The sequence below is a fragment of the Prionailurus bengalensis genome, chromosome A1 (genome assembly GCF_016509475.1).
Source record: "Prionailurus bengalensis isolate Pbe53 chromosome A1, Fcat_Pben_1.1_paternal_pri, whole genome shotgun sequence".
NCBI classification, from domain to species: Eukaryota; Metazoa; Chordata; class Mammalia; order Carnivora; family Felidae; genus Prionailurus; species Prionailurus bengalensis.
In genome coordinates this window covers 209,078,405-209,101,339 of record NC_057343.1, presented here as the reverse complement: position 1 = coordinate 209,101,339, position 22,935 = coordinate 209,078,405, and the positions used below count along the sequence as shown (strand labels likewise).

The window sequence follows — 22,935 nt, the reverse complement described above, 5'->3', positions numbered from 1 at the left end:
TAAAATAAAAATTCAATGGGGAGAATAAACAATAAACACAACTGCGGGGAGAATTAATTAACTGAAAGACACATCTTAAGACATGATACCGAATGTGGCCCCTAAGAGAAAAGGAGAGGAAATACATGAAAAAGCTTAAAAAAACAAGATAATGAGAATGCCTAACATGCATTTAATAAGAGTTCCTAAAGGAAATAAGAGAAAAATGCAGGAGATGCAAAAAGTCAAATATTGAGAATTTTTCAGAATTGTTCAAAGACATGAAATTCTTAGAATCAGGATGCCCAATAAATCTTAAAGTAGGATGCAAATAGCCACGTAAACGTATTTCATTAAAAGTATTTCAAGTCAAAGCAAAAAACTGCTAATACTGAAAAAAGACAAATTATCAAGAAATAAAAGCAACTTGGGGTGCCTGGGTGGCGCAGTCGGTTAAGCGTCCAACTTCAGCCAGGTCACGATCTCACGGTCCGTGAGTTCGAGCCCCGCGTCGGGCTCTGGGCTGATGGCTCAGAGCCTGGAGCCAGTTTCCGATTCTGTGTCTCCCTCTCTCTCTGCCCCTCCCCCGTTCATGCTCTGTCTCTCTCTGTCCCCAAAATAAATTAACGTTGAAAAAAAAAAAATTAAAAAAAAAAAAAAAAGAAATAAAAGCAACTTGATGAACAGTGTACTTTTTTACATATTAAAAAAACTAATCAGGGGCGCCTGGGTGGCGCAGTCGGTTAAGCGTCCGACTTCAGCCAGGTCACGATCTCGCAGTCTGTGAGTTCGAGCCCCGCGTCGGGCTCTGGGCTGATGGCTCAGAGCCTGGAGCCTGTTTCCGATTCTGTGTCTCCCTCTCTCTCTGCCCCTCCCCCGTTCATGCTCTGTCTCTCTCTGTCCCAAAAATAAATAAACGTTGAAAAAAAAAAAATTAAAAAAAAAAAAAAAAAACTAATCAAAAGTGTATGAACCTTGTATGAAACCTAACTTAAAATGTTACCTGTATGATAATTTACCTGTCCAATAATCAGGAAATTTGAACATTAACTGAATATTAGATGAGATACAGAAATTACTGTTAATTTACTTAGTTGTATTAATGGTACTATAGTTACAGATTTTAAAGTCCCTATTCCTTAGAGATACATACTGACATATTTACAAATTAAATATTATATGCCTGGGATTTGTTTTAAAATTATCCACTAGCAGGGCGCCTGGGTGGCTCAGTCAGTTAAGCGACTGACTTCGGCTCAGGTCACGATCTCACGGTCCCTGAGTTCAAGCCCCATGTCAGGCTCTGTGATGACAGCTCAGAGCCTGCAGCCTGCTTCAGATTCTGTGTCTGCCTCTCTCTCTGACCCTCCCCCATTCATGCTCTGTCTCTCCCTGTCTCAAAAATAAATAAACATTAAAAAAAAAAAAAAACAAAAAAAAAAAACCTTTAAAATTATCCACTAGGGAAGGAGGAGGATATACAGCTAAAATAAGATTGGTTTACAATGGTTGAAATGGAGTGAGCAATTCATGAGGGTTCCTATACTTTTGTCTCTACTTATGTCTATATTTAATAATTTTCATAACATCGTATTTTTAATAAAAATCTAATAATCCCAAGTGTTGACAAAAGTAGACTCAGGAGCAATTCTTACATATTGCTACTCTGAGGATATAGATACAGGAGATAATAGAGATATACAGAGATATATAAGCAGTGATTCTACTACATCAAGTTCTATTAACTCAGAGAAATTTAAGTATTGAGTACCACAATTCATGTATAAGACTATGTATAAAATCAGGGGCACTTGGGTGGCTCAGCCGGTAAGCGTCTGACTTCAGCTCAGGTCATGGTCTCATGGTTTGTGAGTTCGAGCCTCGTGTCAGGCTCTGTGCTGACAGCTCAGAGCCTGGAGTCTGCTTTGGATTCTGTGTCTCCCTCCCTCTCTCTGCTCCTCCCCCACTCACACTCTGTCTCTCTCTCAAAAATAAATAAACATTAAAAAAAACAATTTTTTAAAAGACTATGTGTAAAATCATTGTCTATAATTGTTCATAATAGCAAGGAACTACAAACAACCCAAATGTCCGTGATCAAAAGAATGGATAAATAACTATTATTAATTTAATAACACTCACCCTCTGGATTTTTATCTAAGCACTTGATAGACATGAAGCTAAAGTCTTTGAACAAATTTTCTCATTTAATACTTACAATAATCTTGCAAGATGCACAATATCATATCCCTTCCCATGTATGAGAAAATTTAGGCTCAGAAAATTAAACAGCATGTCCAAGATTTCCCTGCGTATTATGGAGCAAGAATTTGAATCCAGGTCTTCCCTACTACAAACACAATTTTCATTTCACAGTAATAATTAGGAATGTATATTTTCAAAAAAAGAAACAATGTTAATCTTCTAAGCAAAACAGCTTAAACTGGTATTAGAAAAAAATACAGTAACACAAAAGTAAACAGTAGTTAGTTCAGATCTGTACAAATTACCAATAAGGTTGGGAATAATGTTATTTCACATAATTTACAATTCTTATTTTATGTGTGTGCATGTGTGTAAGCATACAATAAAAACAATTGTGGGGGGTGTTTCTGACCAGTTTATCTCAAACAACTTAATACTAGATTGTCTCCTCAAAGTACAGTAACAGCTGATCTACCTTTATATAGAGAAATCCCTCTTCTTTTTTAAAAAGTCTCACTACATTAAGTCATCTCCAAAGTTTCCACCAACTTTAAACTCTAGGTTTAGAGTTCAGCTTATTCAGCTTCAGTTTTAAGCTTCCACACCATTAAACTTCAACTACACTAGTTCCTAACCCATGAAGTCTTTCTTTAGTGTAAAGTTTGGCTTACTAAAAATGCTCAGTTCAGGATCAAGGGATAAATAACAAATGAAGAAATCACAGTATCAGTTAAGAATCACATGCATGGTACTTCTAGAGATTAAACTGACATAGCATGTAAAAGTGTTCAATTGAGTGTTAATTAGGATTACACTCAAATACTCAAATAAACACTCAATTATTTTTTAAAGGCAGATCACTCATCAAAATTTTTCATATTTCTCTTAATTTATTTTAGGCTATTACCATGGCTTGCTCCAATACTTTCTCTGGGAAATGCTAACATTAAAAAACAATAATACAACTTAGTAACAGTTAAGTCCTCCTTCTCTATTTGCTAAAAATGAAAAACGTCCCTCAATCAACAAACCAACACCCAGACATTATATAATCATATTTGTTATGGCAAAACACGTTTCAAGTCTAGTGTCAACCCTAGGGTTGCCAGGAATACTACACTGAGGATTGTGCAGTCTCAGTAGTCCTCACGGGAAAGAATGCCATGATCCCTGAGCAACTTCTGCCATAGCACACACATTCATTTGCCAACCTTAAAGTAGGGTTTTACTTTGCCAAAGGCACAAATGTAGTTATTCCATAATTTCTTTTAAAAATATTCAGGGGGCGCCGGGGTGGCTCTGTCGGCTAAGCATCCAACTTATGATTTTGGCTCAGATCATGATCTCAGTGAGATCTGCCCCATTCTCTCTATCTCTCTCTCTCTCCCCCACCCCCTTTTCTCTCACTCTCTCTCAAAAAAAAAAAAAAAAAAAAAAATCAGGACTCAGAACTCTACCTGGCAAATAAAAAAATATTTATTAAATAAATAAATGTTCCCGCACAGGGGCGCCTGGCTGGCTCATTCATAACAGCACGTGACTCATGACTCTTGACTTTGGCATCATGAGTTTAAGCCCCACGTTGCATGTAGAGATTACTAAAAAATAACAATAATAACTGTTCATGCACAGAATTAAAAAGCAAAATTAGGGTCCCCTGGGTGACTCAGTCACTTAAGCTTCTGACTTTGGCTTAGGTCTTGATCTCACGGTTCATGACTTCAAGCCCTGCACTGGCCTCTACTGTCAGTATGGAGCCTGCTTCAGATCCCTGCCCCCCTCTCTGTCTGCCCCCTCCCCTGCTGGTTCTCTCTCTCTCAAAATAAATAAACTAAAAAAAAAAAAAAAAAAAAAGCAAAATTGGGTAAAAAGTAAGGATTTTTAGCTTGAACAACCAGCTGAAACAGCTGAAAATCTAGATGCTAAAAGACAGCTTATTGCAGGGACCAAAGTTACTTAAAAAAAAAAAAAAGGACAATTTTAAAAATACATAAATAAAAGTTATGACGTAAGACAAGATTTCCCCCCAAAATTTACCTGCTATCCTGCTTATTTATCAGAGCCCATATTCAGAATAAAAATTTAAAACACATTAAAGAGAATAAAGGTAAAATTAACTTCTCCCAAAAATAAAATTAACTTCCCCCATTCCTCTATTTTCCTTACTTTTTATACTTCCAATCATAGATTCAACACCTAAAGAAAACATCTAGCAGCAGCACCAGGAAAGTGAAATGAACGGAATCATATTTTACAGAGGTTACGCAAGCCTAATAACTCCCTTCTCAATCTCCTAATTTGTCAATCAAGCTTAACTATCCAACCCGTCTACATTTTTTTGAATGACGAGCAACTAATTTTAAGAGCAAGATCTGATTTATCTTGTAATCTCCATCTTGAAACTTCAGAAAACTTATCAGAATAAAGTACTCTGCCTATGATATACAGTCAATAATTACCTGAATAAATGAATACATTTCTATTCACAGTCACAAAGAACTGTCATTATTAATGACAACTCAGACATTATTTGCTACCTCAAAATACTAAAGTGATTAGGGTTGGACATGTGTCCAACAGCCTATTGAAATAGGTCACAAAAAAGTGACCTATTTTAGTGCAATCATCATTTCTGCAATGTAGGTTTGGTGGCTTTCTCTTGAATACTTAAGTTTCACGTGATTCAAACTGGATATAAGGTGAAAGGATTAATTCACTCACTTATTCATTCAATTAACATTGATTTAGTGGCATGTGTCATGCATAGCCTTCTCCAGGGACCTCAGTCCATTATCCAGAAAACAGCCAGAGTGATCCTTCTAAATCAGGTAACGTCACTCCCCTGCTTAAAACCTTCTAATAGCTTCCCTTTACAAGCACACCACAATCTCCCAAGATATTACTTGCCTGCCTCTCTGCTCTCCTACCCCCCACTCTTCCTCTCATTCATTCAGCACTAGCCATTACTTGTTCTTTCCTTATTTCTGGGCCTTTGTACCGTATGTTCTTCGACTTGGAAGAAGCAGACATTCCCCCATAGATCTTCACTTGGTGCTTCCTTGTTAGTCCTAAATCAACTAAGTATCATTGCTTCAGAGAAGCTTTTTCTGACAATCCTCCCAACCACCACTCAACTCTCTTTCAAATATCCAACTGTACATTATTCAGAACATTTATTAGTAATTAACATTCTATGTTCACGTGTGTGTCTGCATTCTCCCCACTGGAATATAATCTCCTCAAGGGCAGAGACTCAATCTCTGTTACCACTGAATCACCAGGAAAGGAATGGTACCCTGAACATAGGAAAGGTCAATAAATACTTGTCAACGGTGACTGAGGAAGGCACAATATTATAAACAAGGTAACACAGAAAGTTCTATATACTATAAAAGCCCAAAGAAGGAAGATACTGAACCCTGCTTTGGAAATTAAAATTAACTCTGTAGAAAACTTGTTGCTAGCTACAGTAAAGAGAGTAGGTTAGATAAGGACAGAACTAGAATAGAGAGACTAGTTATGAAGCCAATGCATTCCTCCAGGAAAGTAAATGGGGGCCTGAATAAACGTATGGCAGCAGAAATAAAAATAACAGATTTGACAGGTATTTCAGAAACAAAATCATCATCTGGTCGCAGATTTGATGTGTAAAATAAGGACAAGGAATGAGGCTAGGATGTCTCCTGGGTGTCTGCTTTGGCCCCATTAAAGTACTGCTCTTAACCCAGATGAGAAATATAGAAAGATTTTTGTAATAAGATAATTATTAAGTTTGAAACATAGTGATAGAAGTGACTACATGGCTGAGATACTGAGTGAGCAATATGGAGCCTTCACACTAAAATATAAACTTGACATCATTTATTCAGCTAATAAATATTTAATCAAGTACATAGAATGTGCTGGGGTTGTTCTAGGCACTGAGGATACCATGGTGAATGACAAAAGTGTCCTCACAAAACTTATACTCTAAAAGAAAAACAAACAATACTGTAATAGCAGTAGTGACAAAGGCAATGGAAGAGGAAACAATATAAAAGAATCGAAAGTGGCAGAGATGGGGACTACCTGCAATAGAATGATCAGAGCAGGCCTCACTGATAAACTGCTACTTGAGCAGAGAATTAGGTGAAGTAAGGGAGCAAGCCTACAAATATTGGGGGAAGAACAATTCAGACAGAATGTAACAGAGGTACAAAGATTCTGGCTCTAAAAAGAGAGTATGAGTAGGAGTGGATGGCAAGGAGACTGTTTTGCCAAATAGAGTAAAAGTATTAGGAAATGAGAATGTATGCAGAGGTAGCCAGAGACCAGATTACAATGGGAGTCATCCCATAGAGTGGTAGCATATTTTTTAGAAAAATTTTCTTGTCATACACATTCCAGTATTTAATACAGTGCTGAGAATATAGCAGGTGCTCAGTGACTTCTTTCCAAATTAGTGAAAAAAAAAAAAAATCAATGAATCCCCATTTTGTTTGAGCCCAATTTATAGTTGATCAGTTCCCAACCTCCAATTCATCCCCAAAGGATAAATCAAATAGCAATTTAAAGGACTATATTATAAGTTTTAACAATCTTCAGAAGCAGAATTCTTAAAATGTTTTGAACAGTGACATCATCACTAGCACAAGTATATATTCTTCCAAGGGGACTGCTTAAAGGAAACATCTACTTCAAAGTATATGATTTTTAGATTATCTGCTAAACCAACACATCATTTGATAACTTCACATTTTGTAATGTTTTAATAATCATTTTAGACCAAGCTCTGATCGTGCTGGACAGCCAACAATTTACTGTATTACTTCAGTTCTATTCTAGGAAAAATCATTTAAAACAGGTGGAAAATAAATGATGTACCGTATGTACAAGAGCAGTAACATAATCCTGAAAAACATGGCTAAAAATATAGATTTACTGCATTTTGTCATTCTTAATTGATAGAATCAATCACTCACAATTGACCATTAAAATCAAGTATTCTTCTGATAGCAAATAATCCACACTCAGTGAACTAAACAGTCTAGATTCAGAATCAGCAAGGATCTTCCAAGGCTATTAAATGTTCCTGCCTTCAGGGAATTCCAAACTCATTGTTTTCCATACTTCCAGAGTAGACACATGAAAATTTAAAACATTTTGAATATTTAAAAGAAAGCGAATACTAATATTTTTTAAATTATCGACATTTAGAAAATGCACTTTATCAGAAACTTCTCCACCTCCAGTATAGTGAATACTTGTTTCACTTTCACATTTACTCTTGTTCTTGCATACTGAAATAAGTAAAGTGTTCTTTATTCTACTAATCTATGCTTAGCACATATTGCTAAGTTGCTTTCAAGTGTTTAATCAATTTCCTATGCAATACTCAGTTCTAATTTCTTGGAGACAAGCATCAAGAGATGAGCAGTGAAATTTTTTTCTATCAAAGCATCACCAACTCTCAGGGGAAAATCCCCAAAATCTAATGAAGCATTAAGTAAAAACAAAAACAAAAAATTCTTTAACAATTAAAATTTATTTTAAAGCAAAGAACATAAAGCACTATCAGATACAGCAAAAAAAAAAAAAAAAAAGTCCATTACTATGGCATGTCCTATTACATTAAAGAGTCACCAGAAGAAAGACTAGAAATAGAAAAAGAAACAGAAACCTGTGAGGGAAACTGAAAAATACTAAGGGAAAGACAGAAAAACAATCACATAAAGACACTTTATAACTGTCAGTGAGGTAGGTCCTAGACACTCTCACTTAGTCTCATCAAGTTCTAATAAATCTACTAAAAAATTCAATCACATTATTGCTCCTTCATGTGGGAAACCTGGAGAAGAATCAGACAGAGTTCTAAAGGTCTCTTTTGAGCTCTTAAGAAAGAGAATCAGAAAAGACATTTAAACACTTATGCTCTTTGAAGAAGCATCTCTCTATTGCGTTCTCTAACAACTTGTCAACTTTGATGAATACCTGAAACTGCATGTTGTAAATCTAACACATTAACACACTGATATTTCCATATACGAATATTACTGAAGTGAGGACCAAAAAGTGTTTATTATCCTCCCTTTTTCCCTGTAGAAATACCAAACCAATTTCAGTAATCATCCCACCAATTTTATTAGGTCAATGCAAAACTGTTATTGAGTTGAAATTCTAATTTTTCCAAATTTTTTTCTAACCTGTAGCTTTGAGCAGCTTATTTTGATCTGATTATACTTTTTCTTAGAATAATCCTTAAGAAAAAAACAAAACACAAAAAATTCACCTATGTGTTAACTGGCTACAAACTATTGAAGCAAAAAGTCAGTCTAAAGAGGCAAAAGACTGAGATATTCAGGAAATGATTTTAATTTTTTAAGGAAAGTTGGAATTAATCTCATTATTCCAAACCCTGTCCACTCACATAAATCCACTCCCATTTCAAAAGGAAAGAATCCATCCATATCATGACATACCTGATATACACTTTATATACAACATACATGGTGATGTAACACCATCATATGCCCATTGATCACTGGGCATATGAAATCAGATACAAGAGTACATACTGTATGGATGTATTACAGAAAGTTCAGAAACAGACAAAACTAGTCTATGGTGTTAGAAGTCAAAATAGTGGTATCCTTCATGGGGGGAAGTAGTGCCTGGAAAGAGACACAATGAGAGCTTCAGAGGTATTGCAATATTCTGATTCTTGATTGGGGTTCTGATCATCCATATGTTCAATTTGTCAAAATGTACTGGACTATACAATTATGACAAACATTTTTTGGATCCATGTTTCCTTTAAATAAAAAACAGGGGCGCCTGGGTGGCTCAGTCAGTTAAGTACTTGACTTCAGCCCAAGTCATGATCTCATGGTTTATGAGTTTGAGCTGCGCGTTGGGCTCTGTGCTGGCAGCTCAGAGCCTGCAGCCTGCTTCTGATGGTCTGTCTCCCTCTCTTTCTGCCCCTCCCCCTGCTCATACTTTGTCTTTCTCTCTTTCTCTCTCTCTCTCAAAAAAAAAACCCTAAAAGTTTTTCAGAAAATAAACTAAAAAATTTAGTAATATTTACTGCTCTCAATATATTAGGCATTTTAACATGTAAAAAGAGGGTCTAACATCTCCATGTAGTTTTCAAGGCCCTCAATAACTTACCCCTACTTTACAAATCCAGTATGAATACTAAAATTCTATATCCTTATTCATCTCAGTAAAATTTTTAATGTCTTTATTCACACTCCATTCCTCTTGATTTAACCACATCCTGCTCATTCAAAGCTGTAACAGTGTCCCACTTTCTTTTATTTTTTTCCCAGCTCATACCTCTCTCTCCCTTCTCTCATCTCCCCTGCTTTAAATTACCATTAAAGAACACCCAATATCTATTTATTTATATCTATGTGCCAAAATTATAGTAAATATTTTATAAACATTTCATTCATTTCTCAAATAAGTGTTATTCCAGCAGAGATGAGAAAACATGCTCAGAGACGGCAACTTGTCCAAACTCAAAAAAACTTCTAAGAGGCAGGATCAAGATTCAAATCCAGATCTGTCTGACTCTAAAGGCCATGTTCTTAGCTACAGAGCTAGAATGTCTCTATATTATGCAATTAGCACATTATTTAATGTTATTTTGTTCATATTAGTCATATTTTGTACCTTAATGTCTATCTTTATATAATCCTACCATCCATATTGTATACATATATTCTAACCCTATCAAAGTCATACCTTACCTGCTTTAAACCATGCTATGAGGCAATGCTATCTGGAAAACAACCAGGATGTAAAAGTAAGCACTCCGAAAAATGGCAATAAAGACTCAAAGTATGTATCTTCAACAGGTTTAGTCATTACAGGTAACATATATTATTGTCAGTAGGGCTCCTTAATTCTTCATAATCACAACATATTTATATTTGTTTTCCATATAATATTAACAACTCCAGTTAGTTTCTAGTTTACAACACTGTAAAAGTAAAAAAACAAAGGACTGCTAAATGTAAGAATGATAGTTGCAATGTAAAGTGATAGCTGAGTACAAGGACACAGCACGTAAGATCAAAAAGAGCAGTCCAATGTCATACAAGGTATTAATAAATTGCCCCCTCCTCCTCCCACACAATAATCGACATTCATTATGATGACCCCAGCTAAAGATAAAAAGTTAAAATATAGTTGATATATCCTTCTTAAGAAAGGGGAGTACATAATAGTTACAGAAATAATTTTATCCAAAATCGTTAAAATGTACATTTTAGAGCTCAGCCAACAGCCTGCTTGAGGGCTCCAAATTGACATCACTACAATATATAGCATACTTATTTAGTCACTAGTTATTCCAGCAATATCATTTATCTTCTATTGTCCTTGTTTTTAAAAAGATTATAAAGGGTTAAATGCATAGGTTTTAGAATCAAAAATAGTGAATGGGATCTGAATCCTACCTCTCTCTTTTACTGGCATTTATGACCTGGGTGGGGCTAGTTAGGCATCCTCTGGGCCCCACTTTCTTCATCAGTGATATAAGGATATTAAGAGATATGTTTTAGAAATGTAGGAAGACTGGGGGCGCCTGGGTAGCTTAGTCGGTTGAACGTCCAACTTTGGCTCAGGTCATAATCTCCCAGTCCCTGTGTTCGAGCCCCGCATTGGGCTCCGTGCTGACAGCTCAGAGCCTGGATCCTGCTTCGGATTCTGTGTCCCCCTCTCTCTCTGCTCCTCCCCCGCTCCAGTCTGTGTGTCTATCTCTCTCAAAAAGAAATAAACATTAAAAACTTAAAAAAAAAAAAAAAAAGAAAAGAACTGTAGGAAGACTACATTAGATAATTTAAGTAATGTTTTTAACAGTTTCTAGCATATAGTAAAGTTCCAAATATGGTGGTGGCTATTTTTTTTTTTGTAATCAAAGACCATGTCTTAAAAATCTAGCAACCAGCACAATGCTGGACACACAAGCAGTACTCATTAGTACTTGGTGATTGGCCTGTATCACAGAAAAGAGTTAAGAGTCTAATAGCGCATGGCAGCATCCAACTTGAGTACACCTACTACTTTTATGTGTAAATACTTAGAAAATAAAAAATGAAGGAACTAGGATCGATCACTGAAAAGCGATTCCTTTATTAAATTTTGGCTAATTTCATAAGAATTTCATTAACAAACATGGCTGCTCAGCAAAGAACTAAACAACACTGAATAAGATACCTATAAGTGAAAGGTTTGAATAATGATGGATGACATTTGTCAGATAGCAGAGAGAAGATTCCTATTTTGAATGAGAGAGAGCTAATAAAATAAAAGTAGCTTCCAATATAGTTAAAATAAACATAATGTGTATATACACACACCTCCCCCAAATCCACTCATATTCCAGTACCCCAAGTGAACATTTACTCTCATTACTTATTTTAAAAATAATTACACTTTTTCTCTACCGTACCTTTACAATATAGAAACAATTACTGATATAAATGAAATTTTTTTCCTAGAACTCAAAAATAAGTCTAAACTTTTAAAATAAAACAACTATTAGAAGAATAATAACAAGAAGAAAAGACAACTGCTACAGTTTATCCAAATCCCTTACTCTTCTCCTTTATTATTTCCTTTTGAAGCATAATCAGCATCCTTTTAAATGTCTTCCATTTCGATAGGTAAAACAATAATGTATATTTCTATATTCAAAACAATGCTGAAACATGAACATAGAACACTAAATTCTCCCATGAAAAAGGAGAAAAAGGCTATTTTAAGGTTCTTATTAAAATACATAAAGTGATTTAAACATTTTTAAGGCTATGCTAATCTAAAATTTAACTCACTAAAAAGCTGTAAAAACTGATGTTGAGAATTATCCTCATATGACTCACGAAATCTTACAGAAGAATTAATCTGACCTGTTTGGACCAAGTTATGTATGCCATTCAAAAATAACATTGGAAATACAAGCTACAGCAATAAAATAAAACCACAAGTCATTCAAATTAAACAAAGTAGAAAACAGCTATTTGTACTCAAATAGTCCATTATCATGATTTTATACTAATCATGTGACAGATATGATTAAAAACTTATCCACAACACATGTAAATAAAATGTTCCACAATATTCTACCAGCCACCTGGTCACACACACAGAAACTGCCATATAGCTAAATGTTAAGAGTTCACAGCTCACCTACCTCCAACCACTGGAGTCTTCTCTCTTTCTGCAACTCTATTCCCCTCAGTTTTTTTCTTTTTCCTTTCTCTCTCTCTCTCTCTCTCTTTTTTTTTTTTTTTCCCCTTGGGGGAGGGGGCTGGTGGTGACGGTAGTGGTGTGAAGTTTAGGGAGTGTATTACACAGAATTATGAGTGGAGAAAAAGCAGGGCAATTAAAAGTTTTAGTATACGAGGGATGAACATTAAGCATGGAAATAATTAGTATACTATCTTAAGATGTGATTTCTCAAAGTATGAAACTACACATGTGTGTGTATGTATATACATATGTATACATATATATACATATACATATATACATATAAAAACATCTAAAAGCAGTTAAATACACTTTTATCTGGTAAGTTGTTCCTTCTAAGTAACTGAAAGTAAATTACTTGGTAGTCTTCTTTGTTTACAGCTCTATGTCTCTTCACTCTTTATTCATTACAAGAAACACATGAAATTACACTAGATTCTGAACAAAACTACTAAAATCCCTGCAAGTGGCAATTCAACTCTCATTTTGCTGCTTTAGTAAAAGCAATAATTTCCCCAGTACACCCTTTACCCAAATAACTAGAGGCCTGGGTAGGGTGTCTGGATTTAGCAATGAAACATTCCACGCTTTTCAGAATGATTTTAATTTCAAATATTCTATCTCACTGTAAGGCCAAACGTTTAATTCTGAGATCAAAAAAATGGTCATTTTGGTGTGGAAAATAACGAAAATAATACCCATCTCATTTATAATCTCTATCTCCATATTGCATACATCTAGAAGTTTGGTAACAAATTTACAGAGCCCTTTGAACATGCAGTATTAATTAACGATGGGGAAAGGAAACACATATACTACAAAACAATGGAAGAAAAAAAATCATTTATATTTGGATTTAGAATAACAGCCAAGCATTTATATACTCATAGTCACAAGCACACAATTATTTCACAATATGCCTATAAGCTCTCAGTCCAGTCCCAAACTACCTTCAAAGTCAAAAGAGCCCTACTTTGAAATGTAATCAATCTTAATAATTAAGACATTTACACACAGAACTCATCACCAACTTTTTCTCAACATTACCTTCAAATACTGAATAATATTCCAGGAATGTGTTGGTTCACAAAATTAAGTTACAATTTTTAAAACACTGATCCAAAGTTCTACCTATTCAAATGCTACCCTTTTAAGCAAAGGTCTTATAGGTGTCAAGACTATTGTGAGGTCTTTCCTCTAAGCTATTCCTTACCTGTCTCCCATTTTTTTCTGAATTCCTCCAGATTCTGATTCCTTTATAAGGACAACTGACAGGCTCTTCAAATATTATTACTTATATTATGCCCTGATATAGGTATATCCCAACCGTAATATAAACTTGAAGCCAAGAATTGGCCTTCCTGATTCACGGTAACACTTACTAACACAATTATATAATATACTGATCAAAAATATGCTGACTGACATTAACCACTATAAATCTAAATCTTCAACATAGTGGGGTAAAAAATGGCCAAGTAATTAAAAGAGCCAAATTTTTAAAAATCCAGGTAATTAAAGAACTATTTTTGTATTTCTTAATAAACTCAACTGAATCCATAAATAAGATATTTTGAAGTCTCAGCATATCCTCAATTTCATTGTACTTTATAGAAATTTCATCATTACCAGGTGCTCTGCTCAGTTTATGCAATCTGTCTGGACCAGACTTAATAATAAGAATGAATTTTAAGAATGTACTTAGGTTTAGGTTCTCTTTCAATCCTGTGACTTTGGACATATATTTAGCTAGTTTTACACAATTATTTTCAACTTAGTTTGGCATCTGCATAATATTTAAAGTATATTCATTGCAGAGATAAAATAAAAGTAGCTCATCAGTTTTAACCTGGCCACACTAACAAAAAAGCACAGATAATACAAAACAATGGATGATCCAAAAAGCATTAACAGTCAACTCTCAATTATTCATATGTGGATTACCTAATATATATTTTAGCCTATCTATGTTTGCTATTCTAATAGTATTTGCTCAGGAAATAAAAATTGATGCTAATCATTCACATAAAAGACACATCAATCTACTGCAGGGGAGGAAAGCATACAAAATCTTCCCAAACCACATATAAATAATGCTATTTAGATTATGTAATTTAGCACTCTTCCATCATTATTCACCTTTTTATTAAGTGCAGGTAAATGAGAGTGGACTGTATTTAGCTTGGTGATAGAGGTACAGATACACAGGCATGCAAACCATTCACTCACCCCACTGTGCTTTTCACAGCCCTATTTTCAGTAGCCTGAGACCTGGGAGGGGGAGGAGGCAAGTCACTGCAGATGATCACTTAAAAGGAAATTGAGAGTTGACTATAATTTACATTTAAAGTGCTATGAAATACCATCACTCCTACATGTATTCATTGCGGTTCATGGGAATACTTCTCACAGTGATTTAACAAGGCTGTAATGCTTTCTTTTAACCTTTCAATATCCCAGAAACGTGATAGCTGAGAATCACAAAGACGGAAGTGACACTATTAAACATGTAACTTAGTATGTGTTTTAGAAATTCAGGAAACTGAAGCCCAGAGAGGTTAAATAGCAAGCCAATATCCTCAGATTAAGTAAAACTGAGTATTCCAGACGTCAACTTCAATGCCACAGTTTCACCGCCTCTTCAACCAAAACTCTCCTCTTGGCTTCAGAGATCATAGTCTTGCTAGTTTTCTTTTCTTCTGTTGGCCACCTTTTTGTCATTGACTCCTACACTATGACAGACACTCTCATCAGCTCATCCTCTAATACTCAAGTCTTTAGCTCTAACTACATTTACATTCTTCTTCTCTCAATGACCTATGCAGGAAACAATCAGATCACAACTTCAGAACCATTCTGGTACTCACAGCTACCTTTTATACATCTTTCATAGATTTAATCACCTGATATTCAAGTGTAAAGCTGAACTCATTATCATCCCTCCAAAATGAGTTTCTTCATTTCATGGCACCCTCAATCTCACTGTTCCTCAGGCCTACAAACTTAAAATGTTTTTACTTCTACTCTCCTTAATACGGTACTACTCCATTTCCCATCTCTCTCTCCATTCTGCCATTCAATAAATACTTCAGTTATTATTATATGATAGATGCTGGGAAAGCTTAAGATCTGGTGAGGGAACAAGTGGACAAAGAACTTAAGGCAATGGGAAGAGATACTTAGAAAGGAATAAACACAGATGTGGCAAAGTAGAGGAGGAAGCAATGAATTCCCACTGGAATGATTTTTAGCAGTAGCACGTGACCCAGACCTTAAAAAATTAGGATTTCAATAAAGAGTACTGAAAATGAAATTCTAGGCAGAGGAAACAACCTACCCAAGGTCAAGTCAATAGAACTGTATGCCAAGTACAAGGAATAAATTATTTTTGACTAAAGCAGATTCTCAACCAGGGATATAACACTATCTGCACAGGGAAAGAACAAGAATGGGGAGGAAGGTGCTTTAGAGTAGCAAACTCTCATCCTCTTTGAGAAGCACTGTGTGTAAAGAAGGAAGAGAGTGTATTACAACAGATAAACTATGCACAGAGGTTGACAGAATAATATGATTAAGACAGTACAGAAGATAACAATTCTGAAATAAATCATAAAAGGCCTTCAATGCCAAGCTAAGAAATCTGGACTTGATTCTGTGAGCAAAAATGAGGCAGTGAAGTGTAAGTGGTTTTTTGTTTGTTTGTTTTTGTTTTTTACTTAAGGGAATGATGATAAGATCAGATCTATATTTCAGAAAAATAATCTTGGCGATCATATAGTAGAGAAAGTGAAAAAAGGTTCGAGAAGATTTTACATCATCCAAATGAGATAATAAAGATGTGAACTAAACCAATGACAATGGAATATGAAGAGACTAGATTCATTAGATATTTCAGAAGCAAACTGGAGGACCATGGCAACTGAACAAAAGCAGTAGGTCTCTAGCTTGGGTATTAGGAAGGATGGTGGTGGTAAATAGAAAGGGAAATGGGAATATGCAAAGTCTTACACATTGGGCCTTTTAGAGGAGTACTAGACAAAAAATGCTAATATGTTTTGCAAGCTTAAGATAAAGGGTCTGAATAAAAATATAGTTAACATAACCATCTCAACTCTTGGATTTTTTTTCAACTCATGGATTTTTTTTTTTCAACGTTTATTTATTTTTGGGACAGAGAGAGACAGAGCATGAATGGGGGAGGGGCAGAGAGAGAGGGAGACACAGAATCAGAAACAGGCTCCAGGCTCCGAGCCATCAGCCCAGAGCCCGACGCGGGGCTCAAACTCACGGACCGCGAGATCGTGACCTGGCTAAAGTCGGACGCTTAACCGACCGCGCCACCCAGGCGCCCCAAACTCATGGATTTTTGAAGCCATCAGTGATAAGACTGTTCAGGGACTCAGCATTATAGGAGACAAGAAGATCAAGGACAGAACCTTAGGGTTCACTTGCTTACGGAGCTGCAAAACCAGTCAGTGAACAGAGAAGGAGCAGCATGAGAGGTAGGAAAAGAAGTAGGAGAATATTTCACAAAAGTCAAGTGAAGAAATAGTTGCAAGAATAGCAACAGTGTGGTGGCTACAAGTGCATGATCTGCAGTTAGTCACTCACTAACCCTAAGATCCTGACTGAGTTACTTACCTAAATTTCAGACCTTCAGAATTTTAAAGGCTGTATCTTCCACTATAGGGATAAAAAGAATACTTCAAACAGTTATTAAGGATTAAGTGAGATAACATATTTTAGTGCCTGGAACAAAACTATTAATACAGTAGTAGCACTAAAATAGAATGGGGAACTTAAAAATGCCAATGAATTTTGCATGAGATTACCAGCATCCTTCAAAAACCTATTTTCAGTACAGGGGGAAAGCTGTGCTTAGAAGACTATAGTGTTAAGGAAGAAAGCTACAGAGTGATGATAAACCGTTCTTTCTATAGAACCTATCAAAAAACAACTGTTTTGTAATCTTTGTCTTTATCTTTCCACACCTCCCACCACCATCCCATGCCTGGTTTAGTACCTGACCCATATGAAGGATACAAGAAATGATTACTGAACATGACAAAAATTAGCCAATAGGAAGGAAGAAATGAAAAAGCAAAGGATCTTAGTTCTACAAAGAATCTTAGAGAAACAGTATCAGGAGCATAAAATGCCTTTCCAGGTTAGCCTTAGAAAGGAACAGAGATGCTTTATTCCCTGACTCAGGGAAACTGAAGTATGTATGAAATATAAAAAGTTGGCTCAGTAAGTAGAGCATGAAACTCTTGATCTGGGGGTCATGAATTTGAGCCCCAGGTTAGGCACAAAGATTACCTTAAAAAATAAATAAAGGAGAGAAGAAAACAGAATTAACATTAGACAGCTTCTACCTTCTTAATAAAGAAATGTAAGTACTCTGCACAAAGTAAGAGAACTCCAAAGTCAGTCTGAACTCTGAAGAAAACAAATTAGTTGGTAACTGCATTTCAAAATATATTCACCTTCATTTGTCTCCAACACCGTCTAGTCTCCCACCATTTCTTAGATTACATCAGCAGCTTCCTAGGCAGCTCCTCTTCACGAAGACTTTACCCTCCCCGAGGTGTGGTATATTCTCTTGAGAGCCCACGTTTCCTTTCACTATGTTGCTCACTATTCTTATAAGTCAACCACTCTGTGAAGCTTCTCTAATCCTCTAACCATCAAACAGGTCATCATTTTCTTCTCAAGGCTACTTCTAGTCCTTGTGCAGTCTGATTACTTAACTCATCATTCATTCCATATTGCAGGCACTTTATTATGTCTATTCCAGTAAACTCCTAAAAAGAATAACATCTTCCTTATCTTCATTCCTTCAGCACTTAATTCAGCATTTAGGATATAATGGCCATTCATTCAATGTTTGTTTTGTCTAACTGAAGTCAGCAATTAAACAACATAAGTAATCTGCTGTCTAGAAAAAATCAGGAAACAAAAAGTACTGTTCAAATCTGCATCATTCAGATAACCTTCCTACTTTTCTAAGTATTAAACAGCAACTAAGACCATTTTTTTCTTCTTACTAATGGAAAAGTAAAAGCGTTGGATAATCAAAAAATATAAAACTCAATACTTTTAAATAAATGATATTCTAATAGTTACATTAGAATACAGGTTTGTCCATGTCCTTAAATTCACTCTGAACATAATGATTAAATTACTGTATAGTAAGAAGGACGTACACAGGAAGAATACTCTGTGTCTTTTCAAGTTATTCAGTAGCATAAGAGATAACACTACTGGACTGATAAAAAAAAAAAAACAAAAAAAAACAGGCTATCCTTGCAGTGGAAGTGACTAAGGGAAGCATTTTGGTTTCAAAATAGATATTGGCATGCAAAACAGAGAGAGTATTTAAATGATATCAATAGCAAATATCAGGGACTTTCACAAATTAAGTAGAGTAGTTGTTTGAACAAAACTGAAAGCAACAATTACCAATATGTTTACCGTGAGATCTACTGCAATGAAGTTCCTAAACTAGATCAAAATTAACCCATCAACAATTTTTAGTTGACACATATTATGTATGAAGGAACTACAGCACTAATAACCAATACCAAAACCAAAGTGCCATATAACTCTCCTGAGCCTCAAAAAGCTTGCAAGACTAGTTAAAATATTATTACTAAGAAATTTTCTGAAGTCAGAGAAAAAATTCTAAGGTTCTATAAAATAAAATATTACATTTTACCTTAACTGCACATAATAGATTACTCTTTGCTTAGACCTAATTTACTGGTAATCTCACAGATTATTTCTTTACAGTAACTATATTCAAAAACTCTACTTCGGACAGACTATACCCAATTAATAGTAAGTCTCAAAAAAAATGAAAGCCTCAATACCATAATTCCTTATTAACAAGTTTATGATGTTCAAAACAATTCTGAAATATTTTAAATGTGATATAATTTTGATTCCATAGTGTAGGAAGACAACTAACATTTAGTTAACATCACTCACAAAAGTACCAGCTCCTGTGCTGAGTATTTTAAGCACTAGTTCTCATATTCTTAATAAGCCTTTGAAGTTATCTCTCTTGGATATGAAGAAACCAAGAATCAAGCAAGGTCAAATAACTTGCCTCAAATCACCTATTAGATATTCCAGCTAAGATTATAATCCAGAACTATTTGACTTTACAGTCTCATCTCTTTTCACTACATACTGATGGTTCCTTTTGGAATAACAATGAACTGTGTGAGACAGCTACACAAAGAATTTCTCAAAGGTTACATAAAAACAATTAAAAAGAGAGCAAACACTGCCTTCACATTAAAAACAAGTAGTTCTGGTTACCCAAACTTAACCTAAAATATACAGTAATCCAATACACAAACAGCTGCCCTTCAGCTGCAACTCAGACTGCCTATAATTCTCAAATTATTACTAAAGTATAATTCCTCCTGAACTTTCTTCACATTAGATCCACGAGACGTCTTTAGATCCACAAATCTTCTTTCAACAATGACATGACTGTCAGAATAGCAGTTTCTTGAACAATAGCTTCCCTATATAATGAATCTGAGATTACTTTTTTTATTCTAAACTTCCTTAGGATTTAGGAATAAATCTCATATAACCTCTCTTACTTGCATACGCCTTTTGCAATCAGGTTCAACTGGCTGTGTATATTTCAAACTGAAGTATATTTTGTCAAGGCAAGCAATAGCATTTTCTACTTTTTGCATTATCTTGAAAATACCTATTGACATAGGTGTTCACTAATTGTCCAGGGAGCATAACATTTTAAATGGCAAACATACAGAGTTATCTGTGTACTTGAGTAAGGCTGAAGTAAATCAAAGGTATCAAATTTGCACATAAGCTCTTATACAAACTAAACTTCTGATACCAGCCACAGAAATCACTATACACAGAAGTTCTGCAAACTCAATTTAAAGCACAAATACAATTTATTTCTAGTACCACATCCAAACAGGTTTTTAATGAGAACATTAAGACAGAAGATCTATCTAATAAATGCTCTTTTCACCTCCATCTAAACACATATGCTCATGTAGAAATTAAATCAATAAAGTATACCTGTTACAGAACTCAAATGCTAATGTTAAGCCCTGTAGCAATTTTGTTAAGAAATTTACTAGAAAATCTTTTCCCACATATATTTTATCAGATTTTCCAAGTGTGTTTGTTATATATACAGTCAAGTTTCCAAACTGTTACACAAAAGTCAAAAGCTTTACATCTTTCTACACTAACACTCAAACCCAATTCGCTGGGGAAAAAATGTTCCAATTTAGTGCATTAGTAGAAATCTTTCTGCCTGTTCACACCAGTGCCTAGTTCACCCAAAACAAAGTCCCTGAACTTTCAGAATAAAATATTCTTACAAAAATGCACTCTTGTAGCTAAATGAAAAGTAGACGTTTAGTTAATAAGTTATCTTACACTTTGACATACAAAATAAAACAAATTAGACAATGCCTTAAATACCAGAGATGAGCCTCAACAAGGAGCCCGCGTCTGACAAATACTTTAGATAAGTCACTACGTCAAATAGAACGTAGGTTAAATTTTTTATTTTTTCTAGAATGTTTATGACTTTTCTTTTTAACATCCTAAAGTGTTTTTTGGATCTCAAAAAAGGAAACTGACTCTGTACAGCTGAACCACTTTACACTCTATGCTACAGCCGGTGTGAAATATGACTTCTTCGGAATCAGCAGACCAGATCCTGTTTACCGTGGAAGAAAAAAGAAAAACCGTGTATATAACTACTAAATCTTCAGCCAGGTATTGTCGAATAAAGTCCAGTACGGTGCCTAACAGAAGATACACTGGCCAGCAGCAGGATTAGGTCCTTAAAAATACAACCGGGATTCGCCCAGTTCCGAAGGTGTAAACAAACCCATCGCCACTGCAGAAGGTAAACAATGAACCTGCAGCGAGGGTGAGGGGGCGGTCTTTGCCAACTACAGTCCCAGCCGCCCGGGAAAGGGAAACAGGAATGAACTACAGCGTAAACCAGACACTTAGCCACAGTCACTGACTCTAGGTTTCACTACCGAGTTATCAATGCTCCGGGTCCCCCAGAGCGGTGGGCAAAGAGAAAAGCAGTCACGCAGGCAGCAGAACCCAGCAGGTCCGGCTTCTGCTCTGGGGGACGGGTAGGGCAGGATGTGGTCGCTCTTCCCTCAGACATCCTCCGGCAACCTAAATAACAGCCTCTACCTCCCGCCGGCCGCCTCCGGGCGAATGGCTGCACGAGCTCCGGGATGGGAGTTAAACGCTCCCTCGGGGGTCCAGGCAACCCAGAGGGTCACCGGCTCCGCCGAGTCCCGCTCGGCGTTCCCCGGCACCCGCCGCACCCAGAGGCCCGGAGAAGGGCGCGGGGCGAGGAAAGCGGGCATCGGGAAGGGGGATGGGTCCCGGGAGGCGGCCCCGGGCTCCGCTCCTGCGGGCCAGCAGGCGGGGCTCGGGCTCTGCCTCCCGCACCCCCGCGGGTCCCGTGCGGGGCCCGCCCCTGCCCCCTGCCCCCGGGCCCCAGCTCCTCCCCAGCAGCGCGCCCTCGCCGGCGCCCGCGGCGCCCCACGTTACCTCGGGTCAGATCCAGCGGGACGTTCTCCTCGCCGCTGTCATTCCGCCCTGCACGAAACAGACACACAGCTCCAATTAGGATTCGTTCGCAGGCCAGCGGCGGCAGCCCTGGCTCCGGCCAGCGCCCCTAATCGCTCCGCCTGCCCAGGGCCAGGGGGAGGCAAGGGCCAGGGGTCGCGGGCCCCAGGCGGCGGGGGGTGAGGGTTGCAGCGGGCTTACCTCGTATTCGGAGGTTCTTTAGCGAGCGGCCGCGGCCGATCGCCGCCATATTGACGGGTTTCAGTCACAACACCGGAAACCTCGCCCAATCGCGCGAGAACCCCTTCCCCTCCCCGCGCGCCGCGCCCGCCCCCCGCGGCATCTCCCCCGCCCCTCCGCGGCGGCAGGCGGCGGGTGGTGCCGACTGAACCCCGGGCGTGGAGGGAGCGCGGGGCCAAGCTGGGGTCTCTTGTGCAGCTCGCGGCGCGCGCACACGTCCGTCCACCGGGGTGCGCGAGGTCGCGGCGACGCGCGTGGCCCTCCGAGAGCATGTCGGCTGGGAGATGGCATTTCCCACGAGGGGAATCCCATTGATGAGAGTTTGCAGCGTGGAGGATGCTTCCCCTCCAGTGCCGCGGAAACTGTAATCAGAGCCGGGGCGAGCTGGGAGGAGGCCGGGATGCGGCCGACCGGCCACCTGCGGAAACCATCCTGCCTGATTCTCCGGCTTGCTTTCAAGCCCCCTTCCTTATTCATCAGTTATAAACGATGTTTACTTAAAAGAAAGAAAGAAAACAACAACAACAACGCTGCGCGCAGTTTTAACGTAACTCAAATCCCTTCCTAGAAGTCGCTTTGCTCCAACCAAGTTCACATGTAACAAAGTTTGTTTTCCACCCTAGCTCTGACCACCGTGCTAAGCAGCCGTGCACTTGATCTTCAAAACCA

General features: G+C 37.3%; 1 protein-coding gene across 6 annotated transcripts in view; it reads right to left on the bottom strand.

The window, feature by feature from the left end:
- Positions 1–22,330, bottom strand: part of RICTOR (RPTOR independent companion of MTOR complex 2) — a 123,699-nt gene extending 101,369 nt beyond the window's left edge. For 4 of the 6 annotated variants that reach the window (XM_043599551.1, XM_043599566.1, XM_043599557.1 and 1 more), the window contains exons 1-2: positions 22,228–22,330; positions 22,009–22,056 (exon numbers count right to left, since the gene is read on the bottom strand). In XM_043599551.1, coding sequence (XP_043455486.1) covers positions 22,009–22,056; positions 22,228–22,276 — 97 coding nt within the window. In that variant the 5' untranslated portion in view covers positions 22,277–22,330. Of the gene's footprint in view, positions 1–14,649; positions 14,692–21,476; positions 21,769–22,008; positions 22,057–22,227 lie in introns of those variants that run through there. The other 2 variants (XM_043599575.1, XM_043599586.1) reach the window with 2 other exon arrangements.
- Between the last annotated feature and the right edge of the window lie 605 nt (positions 22,331–22,935).